The sequence below is a fragment of the Geotrypetes seraphini genome, chromosome 6 (genome assembly GCF_902459505.1).
Source record: "Geotrypetes seraphini chromosome 6, aGeoSer1.1, whole genome shotgun sequence".
NCBI lineage: Eukaryota > Metazoa > Chordata > Amphibia > Gymnophiona > Dermophiidae > Geotrypetes > Geotrypetes seraphini.
In genome coordinates this window covers 39,522,523-39,534,610 of record NC_047089.1, presented here as the reverse complement: position 1 = coordinate 39,534,610, position 12,088 = coordinate 39,522,523, and the positions used below count along the sequence as shown (strand labels likewise).

The 12,088-nt window shown below is 46.7% G+C and overlaps 1 protein-coding gene across 2 annotated transcripts in view; it reads right to left on the bottom strand.

Moving 5' to 3' along the window:
* Nucleotides 1–2,749, bottom strand: part of FDX1 (ferredoxin 1) — a 34,401-nt gene extending 31,652 nt beyond the window's left edge. Inside the window, exon 1 of one of the 2 annotated variants that reach the window (XM_033947600.1) lies at nt 2,695–2,749. In XM_033947600.1, coding sequence (XP_033803491.1) covers nt 2,695–2,741 — 47 coding nt within the window. In that variant the 5' untranslated portion in view covers nt 2,742–2,749. Of the gene's footprint in view, nt 1–2,112; nt 2,368–2,694 lie in introns of those variants that run through there. The other variant, XM_033947599.1, reaches the window with a different exon arrangement.
* Between the last annotated feature and the right edge of the window lie 9,339 nt (nt 2,750–12,088).

The window sequence follows — 12,088 nt, the reverse complement described above, 5'->3', positions numbered from 1 at the left end:
TTCTCCCTCTCATTTGGTCAACCCCTCTCTCCCTGCAGCCATATGCAGCTGTTGAACCGCAGGTTGATGACCCATGCTCTAGGCCAGGGGTGTCAAACTCAATCACATAAGGGGCCGAAATCTAAAACACAGGCTAAGTCACAGGCCGAAATTTTTTATTAAGATACTTAGTCTTAGTAGAAGTATAGATCCTTCCTCACCATATCACACGCCATCTTCGTGCATTAATCATGTTCTGAAAATAACTACAAGCAGAAAACAAACTGTGAGCAAAACAGGGGGCTGCACAGTCAGGCACTTGAACTTGATAACATGAGGTCCCTAATAAACACAGAGACCCTAGGCATTTAGCCAAACTGTCTTAGGGCACTGCTTATTAATCTATACAACCATTCCAAAGTTTGGGTAGCTCCGCCTTAGGGCCACATATGCTAAAAGCGTCTCTGTAGAATTCTTAAGAAAGAAAATGGTTCCCACCCCTTCTGCTGGTCTCAGTATTGTTATTACAATCCCTCAATCATTAAAAAGCAGAAGATCTCTTGTATCTGTAGTTAAAGGGTTTGCAGTTTCAAATGCTGAGCCTGAACTGGAAGAATGAGGCTAAGAGGCTGCTGCTTTCCGCATACATTGTGGAGCCTTTCAAACCTGAATGCATTTATGGCACCTCTCCATTGGCTACTGCCCGTACCTCTAGCCCGTCCCCTCAACTGGTGCCCAATCCATGCCTCTTCCATAATTCAATCCGTCCACAAAATGCCAGGGATCGTGGGAAGTGTAGTCTCTGCAGGCCCAGAACGTCAGTCCTCCCTACACAAACAAAACTTGTGAAACTACAAGCCCCACCAGGCCAATATGGCACCACGTGATGCGCCTCAGGCACTGGCAGTGGAGGCAAAGAGCAGTGCACAAAGCTAGGAGGATGCGGTGCAGTCACCCCCATGGGCCACATAAAATGGTCAGGCGGGCTGGTTTGACATGTGTGCTCTAGGCTGTCACAGCCTGTACTCACAGACTGTGTGGGGGAAATGGTGCAGCAGCCTGCCTCAAACTGCCAGTCAACCGCCAGGCCAAGATCGAGCTACTGGTTGGACATTAGACGGACTGATCTTCTATGCTCCATACCGCAACACATGATGCAGGAAAAAAAGTGGAGGTGAAGTGAATTTCCAGCCAGCATCCCTAGTGCCCCTAAGGTCCTCTATTGATGCTTAACAGCCTGTGCTCAAGCTCCTGTCCAAATCAAGGAAGTGAGCAAGTGCTGATGGCCTGGAAACTGAGCTCCACAAATCTTCATCAGGCTGGCTGTACAGGTTCCTGAAAGATATACCTGCCAGCTGCACACTTAAACGTCTGCTCCTCTCCAAACAGGCAGAGAAGTTCCTTGAAATCAGGATCTCTGACACAGTAATGAAAACCTTGCAAACAAGCTGAAACCCCCCTCCCCCAATAAAAAAAATAAACAGAGCAGATCAGAGAGACGGTGGAGGTGGCAGAGGAGTTGAAAAGAATAATTGGCATCTTCTGAAATATGCTTGCAAGCACAGATGGATAACCCTATGGTTCAGCATACCATCCCTACTGTGCTGGAAATAAAGTTTGTCTCCATTTCAGATGGGCAAAATCTGTTCAGCATTGGTATAGCAGTCAAATCCTATATATATATATATATATATTTTTTATTTTTTTTTTTGCTGATTCACCGTCTATTTTTAAATTAGAATGTAGGTTCGTGTATATAATCAAAGTTTTGGTAGAATAAAGGCTCCCACGCTGAAACTCTATAAGACCTGCCCGATCACAAAGGGCAAAATATCAAAACTACATATCCCAGCAGGCACTGTGGCAAAAGTTTGAACCAACTTAACCTAGAGAGCTTTAGAAACTAGTCATCGCCATTCATCTGCTCCTCAAAGCATTATGGACAGTTCTGAACTAGCTTTCCGGGTAATAACATTGCGCAATAAGTCTCTGACACGGGGAGTATTCTGGCTGGAAAAAAAACACACAGACGAGGCGTCAAACACTTATTGGGTACCGCAGAAGCGGCGACCTTAAATAACACTACTGAGCAACTCTCACACGCGTACGGCGTAAGGCCCGACGCTTTCTTACCTGACGCTCCGGCTGGGAGCACGAAATGAAGGGCCTACTCTCAGCGCCCGGCACGCCTGCCCGCCGCGGCTCAGTCTCGGAACTGCCGGAAGGCTAAGGCCCGATGCTAAGGTGCGGCAGGCGGAGAGAAGACGCACGGCGCCGGCAGCCATCGCAGGTGGCCGAGCCAGATTTCCACCTGGTTAAAGTTCCCGTAAGGCTCCGCCTTCTCAGTAAAGAGGTTGTATAAGCGTAGGCTACGTAATGACGGTTTCTTTTCGCAAGAGTTATGCAAACCACGTACTGAGAACCTTTGGGCTGACTCTAGTGATCCGCAAACGGCGTAAAGTTGACGCAACGATATAAGAGATAAGTTGCAAAACTGGCTTTGTCTTTAGTTTAGAGGTCTGCACGGGAACGGGGATCGCGGGGATCCCGCGGGTCCCGCGGGGATCCCGCGGGTTCCCCCCCTGGCCCACGGGACTCCCACGGGGACGCCCCCTGGCCCACGGGACTCCCACGGGGATGCCCCCCTGACCCACGGGACTCCCACGGGGACGCCCCCTTGCCCACGGGACTCCCACGGGGATGAAAACAACCTACCTAAATTCTGGCGATGCAAGTCTGGCGTCGCGTCGGGAAATAGCCATGTTGAGCAGTGAGCTCAGCACGTACACAGATGAAAGCCTTGCTTGCTGATTGGTCCGGCGGCCCCGCCCCACCGTGCCGCCGGACCAATCAGCAAGCAAGGCTTTCCATCTGTGTACGTGCTGAGCTCACTGCTCAGCATGGCTATTTCCCGACGCGGGCATTAGGCTGTTTTTTGTCATTTCGGGTGGGGGATGGTAGCGGCAGCAGCAGCCTGAAAAAGAAATCATCCTGGCCGGGTTCGGTGTCATGCTCCGGAGCTTCTACAGCCTTCCTATCTCCCTCTCCCTTCTACCTGCGGCTCTCTTCGGCAACTTAGCAGCAACGATCGACACAAGCTTCTGGCGTCGGGGCCTACCCTCTGCGAGTCCCGCTTGTTTCAACTTCCTTTTTCCACAAAGGTGGGACTCGTAGAGGGAAGGCCTCGATGTCGGCAGCTTGTCTTGATCACCGCTGCTGACGAGTTGCTTAAGAGAGCCGCGGAGCAGGGGGGTGTTGCCAGGTGCAGGTAGAAGGGAGAGGGCCAGATGCAGGACTCGTGGGTGAGGGAGGAGAAGAGAGAGGGGAGAGAAACAAAAGGAAATATTTCATACTGGGCTGGGCCGGAGTGGAGAGAGGGTGGAAAGATTCTGGCTACAGGGTGCATTAACAAAGGAAAAAGGGGGAAAGCTGAAAATGGAGATAGTGACACAAAGAAGAGAAAGGGTAAGCAGGACCTTCTGAATAAGGATAGAGATACAGAGGGGACATGAAGAGGAGGTGAAATAGAGACATAGAAGTAATGCTGAAAAAGTGTGTGTGGGGGGGGGGGGAGATAAAGACATTGAAAGGGCAAATGGTGAATATGGGGTAAAGACAAGGACAGAGACAAATGAAGATTCTGAAAAAGTGGTGAGATAGGGATATAGGTGAGATGGACACAAAGAAGGGTGATGCTGGAAAATAGGTGGAATGGTAATTCTGACAGACACAGAAGGGAAATGCTGGATCAAGGAGAGATGGGGCTCAGGCTGGATGGAATGAGGAGAAATGCCTTGTTGGCCCGGAACTTCCTCTCCTACGTCAGAATTGACGTCAGGGAGCGGAATGCTGGTCAGCGCGACGCTTCTGCAGGGAAAGCTTGGGACAGCGGTGGCTTGGGGACTATTCCCCGATGGCGGTGGCAGCAAACCGAGTGGCTTGGGGGAGGGCACGGAGAAAGAAAGAAAGGGGGCAGACAGAGAGACAGAAAGAAGGGGGAACAGGGAGACAGAAAGAAAAAGTTGGGGGAGAGAATGAGGTCTGGAGGAGAGGAAACATACAGGAGGCTGAAAGAAAGGAAGAAAGATTGGATGCACAGTCAGAAGAAGAAAGTGCAACCAGAGACTCATGAAATCACCAAACAGCAAAGGTAGGAAAAATGATTTTATTTTCAATTTAGTGATCAAAATGTGTCTGTTTTGAGAATTTATATCTGCTATCTATATTTTGCACTATGGCTCCCTTTTACTAAACCGCAATATTGTTTTTTAGCGCAGGGAGCCTATGAGCATTGAGAGCAGCGCGAGGCATTCAGCGTAACTCCCTGTGCTAAAACCTACTATTGTGGTTTAGTAAAAAGGGAGGGGGTGTATTTGTCTATTTTTGTATTTTGTTACCGAGGTGACATTGCATAGAGTCATCTGCCTTGGGAAATGTATATGGCAGATATCTTTGTTTTGTGTTCAAAAGAAAAGGAAATGCATTTCTGGTTTTATTTCTACAGTGTTGAAGTACTTGTTGGCCCTTGCTGTGACTGGTGGGGATCCCCAAGCACCGCCAGCAGAGGACCTCCTCTAGAGATGGTCAGAACTCCCCTCCACCAAGCGCAGCAGTCGCTGGCAGCATCCATGAGCCACTGAGGTGCCAGCATCTGTGACTCAGGGACGCTACTGCTGCCTGCCAAGCTTGGCAAAAGGGACCCCAGGCCAACTGCAAAGGAAGTCCTCAGCTGACAGTTTGTGGGTTCTCATCAGCTGAGTATTTATATTTTATATTTACATTAGAGGTTCTGGTAGAAACCCATTTACAAAGTATGTATTCTTCCCAATTAATATTTCCAAATTAATAGTCTCTTTGCTTATTTGTAAATGGGTCTCTACCAGAGCCTTTAATTCAGTAGCATAATTAAATAAAATAACTATTTCTGAAGTTTATAGGGAAGGATGGTGACGGAGGGGATTCCTCGCGGGGACGGGTGGGGACGGAGGGGATTCCTCGCGGGGACGGGTGGGGACGGAGGGGATTCCTCGCGGGGACGGGTGGGGACGGAGGGATTCCTCACGGGGACGGGTGGGGACGGAGGGATTCCTCACGGGGACGGGTGGGGATGGGTGGGATTTTGGCGGGGACGGGTGGGGACGGGTGGGATTTCTGTCCCCGCGCAACTCTCTACTTTAGTTGGCTCTCTGGCGCTGCCTTCGTCTTATTCTTTGGGCTTTACAGTACTTCTTACCCTATTGGGTTTGTAGCCATTTTTTTGCTATGGTATCCTATGGCTGGTTGTATGCACAGGAAGAAGAACAGAAGAGCACTATCAGGTGGCAAGAGAGTAAAAAGACAAATAGGAATTCTACTGTTTTTATGGTGGACCAGAATTTGTTATGCTAAAATCTAGATATGAAGAGGTATGGGGGAGGGGAGGGAGAGCATGGCATGGGGGGTAGAGAGGTGCCCCACCCCCCTTAACTACACCACTGGTCTGAATTTACCCAGATATGTTCCCTTTTTAGAGGACTGTCCTGGTGTCCAGGTAGATTTTTAAAACCTGGTAGTTTGTTCGGGTTTTGGAAGGCCCAGGCTCTGACAATAGCTCAGGGCTGCATCTGAAGGGCCTCCAAACATGTGTGGATGCGTGCATGTATGTGGCGTCATTGCGTTCCAAGCGCTCATGCTTGGAGGCCCTCTAGATGTGGCCCCAAGCTCAGGGAAGAACAGGTGAGGGTTGGGTGGGGCTATTGTCTGAAGAGGATCCAATATTAAATGACCTTATACCAAATAACTATAAAATTCACACGTTAAATCGCGAAGACAGAAGAGGGGGAGGATTGGCAGTCATCTTTAAGGAAGAACTCGAACTTGACTCAGTAGATTCCAAGATAACCAACCAGTTAGAAATACTAGCCTGCAAAATTAGTAACAAGGATCTAGAAGAATCCCTCTCCTGCATTCTATTTTATGTCCTGCCAAAAAGCTGGTCAAAAGCCATAGAGGACTTCTACAAATTCATTCTACATAATTCAATTACTCCGTCTTACAATATTATAGCAGGAGACGTAAACCTACATTTAGAGAATGAGGACAATCCAGACGCGAAAGATTTTAAAAACTTCCTATCCTCACTCAATTACAATCTCCCTTTATCCACACAAACACATGAAAAAGGCCATCAGTTAGATTTGGTAGCTATGTCCACAAAGGGGATCCTAAATCCTTCTATTTCTTTATCCGATGGTATCTGGTGCCACGATATCTGGTCCGACCATTTCACCTACTACTTTAACTTAATCTGGAATCAACCAAAAGCAAAAACTCACCCAAAGATAAAAAAGAACATCTCACAATGGGCAATATCAATCCAGAGGAATACTGGGCACATTATGAATTACGTGAGGAAATAGAAGAAGGGGATGATTTCTGGGAACAGTGGACGAAAACAAGCACATCCATTTTAGATAAAATTGCCCCTAAACGAAACAGTAAAAACTGCTCAAATAAATATAATAAATGGTTCGACTCTGAACTATTAAAAATGAAACAATTAGTAAGACAACTAGAAAGGATCTGGAATAAAACAGGAGAAATATCAGACCGGAATAATTGGAAATCCAACATAAAGAACTACAAACAATTGATAAAAGAAAAACGAAAAGCATTCTACTCATCCAAAATTAATACATCCAATACGAGTTCGAAAGGAATCAACACTAAAGAACTGTTCAACTTGGTTACAAATTTATTTGACACCACACACCACAATCAATCCATGCACGATACGAAACTACCGTCAGCAAACGATCTAGCACAGCATTTTGACTCAAAAATTATAAACCTAAGGAACAACTGTTCGACAAACAACATACATGCACATCAAATAGCCAACATACACGGAAATGAAATACCAGTGGATATGATTTGGAACTCCTTTCACACTGCATTCTAGATCCCTGTCCCCCTGACATTATGAAAGCAGCCCCATTAGACTTTAAACTAACACTGTGGAGCTATCTGACCAATAATTTCAAATATGGAAAATTCCTAACTAATAACGGTCACATTATAATCACCCCAATTCCAAAAAATCGTAAACAATCCCTAACATCAGTAACCAACTACAGACCGGTAGCATCTATTCCATTCTTCGTAAAAATAATGGAAGGTTTAGTACTTACCCAGTTGATGGACTACCTTGACCAATCTCTCTACTATATGAAACCCAATCTGGCTTCAGACCTCTGTTTAGCACCGAGACAGTGATTGCGGCGATCCTAGATTACTTACACTCCTTATTCAGCAAGGGCCATAACGCCCTAATCATGCAATTTGACATGAGCTTGGCCTTTGACTTGGTGGATCATGAGAAATTGCTACAATGCTTAGACGCAATCAGCATCAGAGGAGAGGTATTTGACTGGTTCCGAGGATTCCTTACGTCCCGCACCTATCAAGTACGTTTCAATTACAACCTCTCTAAAACCTGGAGAAACACATCTGGCGTTCCACAGGGGTCTCCATTATCCCCATTGCTCTTCAATGTCTGCATGTCATCATTAGGCGTGCAGCTGGCCCAGCGGGGTATAAAATTATTCAGTTACGCAGATGACTTTACAATCATTATCCCGTTCACTACTTCTCCCTCTGAAACCACCCCCATGGCAACAGAAGCACTAAACCTGATGGAACAATGGACCACAGAATTCAGACTGAAGCTTAACTCAGAAAAAACTAAATTCTTCATAGCCTCGCCTCACCCACCTGTCACTACAACACCACTGCGCATCAACAATCTCAGCAACCCTATTCAACCTACAATGAAGGTTCTGGGGGTAATACTGGACCAAGGCCTAACCATGAAAGACCAAGTGGACCCTAGTCAGAAAGGGTTTTTTTACTCTCTGGAAACTTAGGTCCATTAAAGCATTCTTCAATGCTTCATCATTCAGAATACTGGTACAATCCCTAATACTAAGCCATCTCGATTATTGTAACATTGCCCATCTGGCAATCTCCCAGAAGAACATGCAGAGACTACAACTGGTACAAAATGCGGCAGTCAGGTTGATCTTTGGGTTGAAGAAGTCCGATCACATAACCCCTTCCTACCAACTCCTGCACTGGCTGCCAATGGAGGCACGTGCGAAGTACAAGCTGGGATATTTCTGCTTCAAGGTACTATCCGGTCTAGCCCCTAAATATATAACTGACCTCTTCTCCTTCTCAACCAACATACATAAGAGAAGTACACATCTGAAATTCATTTCCCCATCAGCTAGAGCAGTGGTTCCCAACCCTGTCCTGGAGGAACACCAGGCCAATTGGGTTTTCAGGCTAGCCCTAATGAATATGCATGAAGCAAATTTGCATGCCTATCACTTCCATCATATGCAAATCTCTCTCATGCATATTCATTAGGGCTAGCCTGAAAACCCGATTGGCCTGGTGTTCCTCCAGGACAGGGTTGGGAATCACTGAGCTAGAGGATGTAAATTTAAGAGACACCATCAACAACTTCTATCGTATCAAGCAGCCTTATGGGGCAAAGACCTGGAAAAACTAATTATACACGCAAATAACTATGGCGAATTTAGGAAACACCTAAAAACATACCTGTTCTTGAATTACCTAGGTAACGAATCTGTACAATTGCTCCCATCACAATCTCTCCCCTAAATCTGATCCCGTAAACTGTTAGCCACTAATCTCTAACTATGAATGTTCCATTTAATTTGTAGCATCTTTCTAATCATTGTAAACCGCATAGAACTTCACTGTCCTGCGGTATATAAACTGTTATTATTATTACTATTATAAATCCTCTTTTTTGCCTCAACAAATCTGGTAACCCTACCCTAACTGCTCCCTTCCCCTTCTCACACCAACTGTTCTCTGCCTTTTTACTGTTCTCAGGCTAAAAAAAAAACCCCTCAATCTTTCAAAAACAGCCAATAGTAGCTTTCTGCTCTAGGCAGTAGGAGGAGTCCACACAGAGTGCATACAGCCTCCCTGTTGCCATGATATCAGAGGAAATAGCAGCTCTCTGATGAATTCCTGCACCTTGAACATAGGCAGGGCAGGATTAACCAATAGGCCAAGTAGGCACGTGCCTAGGGCCCAAAATGGTCAGGGGGGCCCGATGAAGGAGGCATCAACATTGTTTTTTCCAAATGGCGATGGGCCCCTCCAGCATCGATTGGCAACGTGGGCCTCCCCGATCGGCAACGCGGCCCTCCCCCAATCGATGGAAAGTAAGACAAGAAAGCAACGCGGGTAAGAAAGGCAACGGGAACTGTAATTGTGCAAGCAGTGCTGCTTGCCCAAAGCTTCCCTCTGACGCAGCTTCCTGTTTCCGCCTGGACACATGGTGGGGTGGGGTGGGGCGGGGCAGGGAGGCCCAGTGTACTTGTGTGCCTAGGGGCCCTCGACAAATTAATCCTGCCCTGAACATAGGAATCACCCTCTTCACAAAAGGTATGCACTGTTTATTGTGATCACACTACTGCTTTACAATAATCAAGTTTCACAAGAGATCTAGTGTTAGCGCCTGCCTGGTCCTGTGCCGCCGCCCGAATGGTGCCGTCGGTTCTCGTGGGAGCTGACGACACCATTCGAGTGGTGGTGCGGGACCAGGCAGGTGTGCTCAGAGCTTGTGCCTGCCTTTCATTTCCACGGCAGATGGGTACTCGGGCGACCATCCAGCAGGGGAGCCTGCCAATGCAGCGCTGGACTGAGCTGCGGCACCATTTGGGCGGCAGCACAGGACCAGACAGGCGCGTTCGCAGCTTGCGCCTGCCTCATGCTGCTGCGGCAGATGGGGACTCAGGCGGCCGTCCAGCAGGGGAGCCTGCTGATGCAGCACTAGACTGCCAGGATTGCATAATGGTACCGGGGAAGGGGGGCCCTCCTGCCGAAATTAAATTAATCAGGAGGCTTCCCAGCCCTGCAGAAAGGTACCGGGGAAGGGGGCCCTCCTGCCGGAATTACCGTAAATTAATCACTTGTTGTAAATGTACAACAAATGTAGAGCTGAGGCAAGAGGCCTTGTGCTGGACAGGAAATAAAAATGTAAAGATATAAGAGATGTGCATTTTCCAAAGCTGAGCAGGAAACAGAAAGACTTTCCTGCCTGCCCTGTCCCAGCCTACCACTAGACCACAAGAGGGAAGACAGGGTACAGAGCCTGGCAGGGAGGGAGGGGACAGGGTGCAGAGCCTGGCAAGGAGTGTGAGGTTGGGTGCAGAGCCTGGCAGGGGGAATTTGGTTCAGAATGGTTTTTTTCTTGTTTTCCTCCTCTAAATCTAGGGTGCGTATTATGGAGCGAAAAATACAGTAACATCCCAGAGCCGTGTGTAGTGGTGTACCAAAGGGGTGAGTGGATGGGTAGGCAGAGGGGGGGGGCAGTCTACTCCAGGTGCAGACCATAAGGGGGTGCTCCCGGGATCGGCATCCTGGTCCAGGAACTTCACTGCGTCAGGATGATCAGTGCTGCCCAATTCAAATCGATTCACCTAAAAAAAAATTGGTCTCGCTGATTTAGTGAATCCTTCAGTCTCCTGATACATCTGGGTCTTGTCTGGTTCTCCTAAAGCGGCGGTGGCGGAGGCCAGCGGGCAGAGACATGTGATGAACAGGCTCCTCCTGGCTTTGCTTGCCCTGTGGAGGGGCCTGTAAGGTTTGTTAGTGGGGTCACCTGAGAGGTGCCCTTACAAACGCTAGGTCCCAGGTTCAGTTCCCTCACTGAACATTCACCAGGAAGTAGAATCAAAAAGGCACAGCCAGAGGTGATTGGATAAAGAATATATTATAGAAATAGGCTTACAGAAAAGCAATATTTATAAGCATTACAATTAATGAGAGAGCAACGCAGTTTCCCTGCCTTACAGAGTTCAGAGGAAAAGAGAGAGAGAGAAAGGGGGATGGGGTGATAGTCTAAGTTTTGGGTTCCAGAGATCGGCCAGAGAGAGAGAGAAAAAAAGAAAGAAGAGAGCTAAGACCCAAGAGAAGAGAGATAGATTTTTGTGTGTTGCAGAGAGGAGGCTTTTATAGCTTGGAATCTTATTCTGAATATCGAAAACTATTGAGCTTCAATAGAAGTTAAATCTCCCCCTCCTTAGTAAACTTGTGCTAGACAGCCGAAGAATAGGCTATGGTCAAATGTAATTTCCAGTATGCCTCTGACAATAGTTTCTGATTAACTTTAGTTATCTGTGCACCTGGACCCATTGTCCTAAGCACCCTCTTAATCAGACATTAACACATTAACACCTTTTAGCTAATCATGATTTAATCAGGGCTACTTAAAACCATCTTTTCAGGCGATATGAAACAGTGTGCCTTCACTCAGGGTCTATCTGCATTCACATACCAGTCAGATTGATATAATTTCCTTAGGCCTTTGCTGACATCAGTTATGCCAACTGAAAATGCTGAATGCCAGCAATAGCTATGCTGACATCTCCCATACTTTTTTATTTTTATTTTTATTCTTTGAAATGAAGGGAAGCTTGTGGTATCCTCGCTTACCTCCAACAGCACGTCCCCTGTCCTGCAGAATCTCCAAGCTATGAAGATAAATAGTTCCCATTATGAGTTCAAACCTCTGTCTTAGGTTGTATAGTCCGTCATCTGGACGGGGACCCCAGTATGCTTATATCTTACCCGTCGTTGAGCGAATGAACGGTGCATAAGGGATGCAGGAAGCTTTTTCAGGAGGTTCAGGTATAAAGGTACCAAGATGTCATGAGAGAGTATGCAAGTATGGGATAATATTATGTCTGACCCTGGTGCAATGCAATATATAGGCCATGCCAAATTAAAACCAAATTAGAACTAAATTAGCCAAATTAGCAAGTGTCAGAGAAGATACTGGAAATACATATATAACTGCCTTAAAAGCTAGAAGGAACTTTGTATGATATGTGTTGTAAAGAAATGTACATGTGTTTCACTGTACAGCAAAGGAAAATCATAATAATACATAGCAAAATTTGTACAATAATTAAGATAATGATAGGGTGAATTAAAACATTAAATACGTGGTTTGCAGTGGGCGAATACTCAAAGAAAAGTTCCCAAACTGAGACATGAGTGTCTCGTAGCAAATTTTCTACAGTTT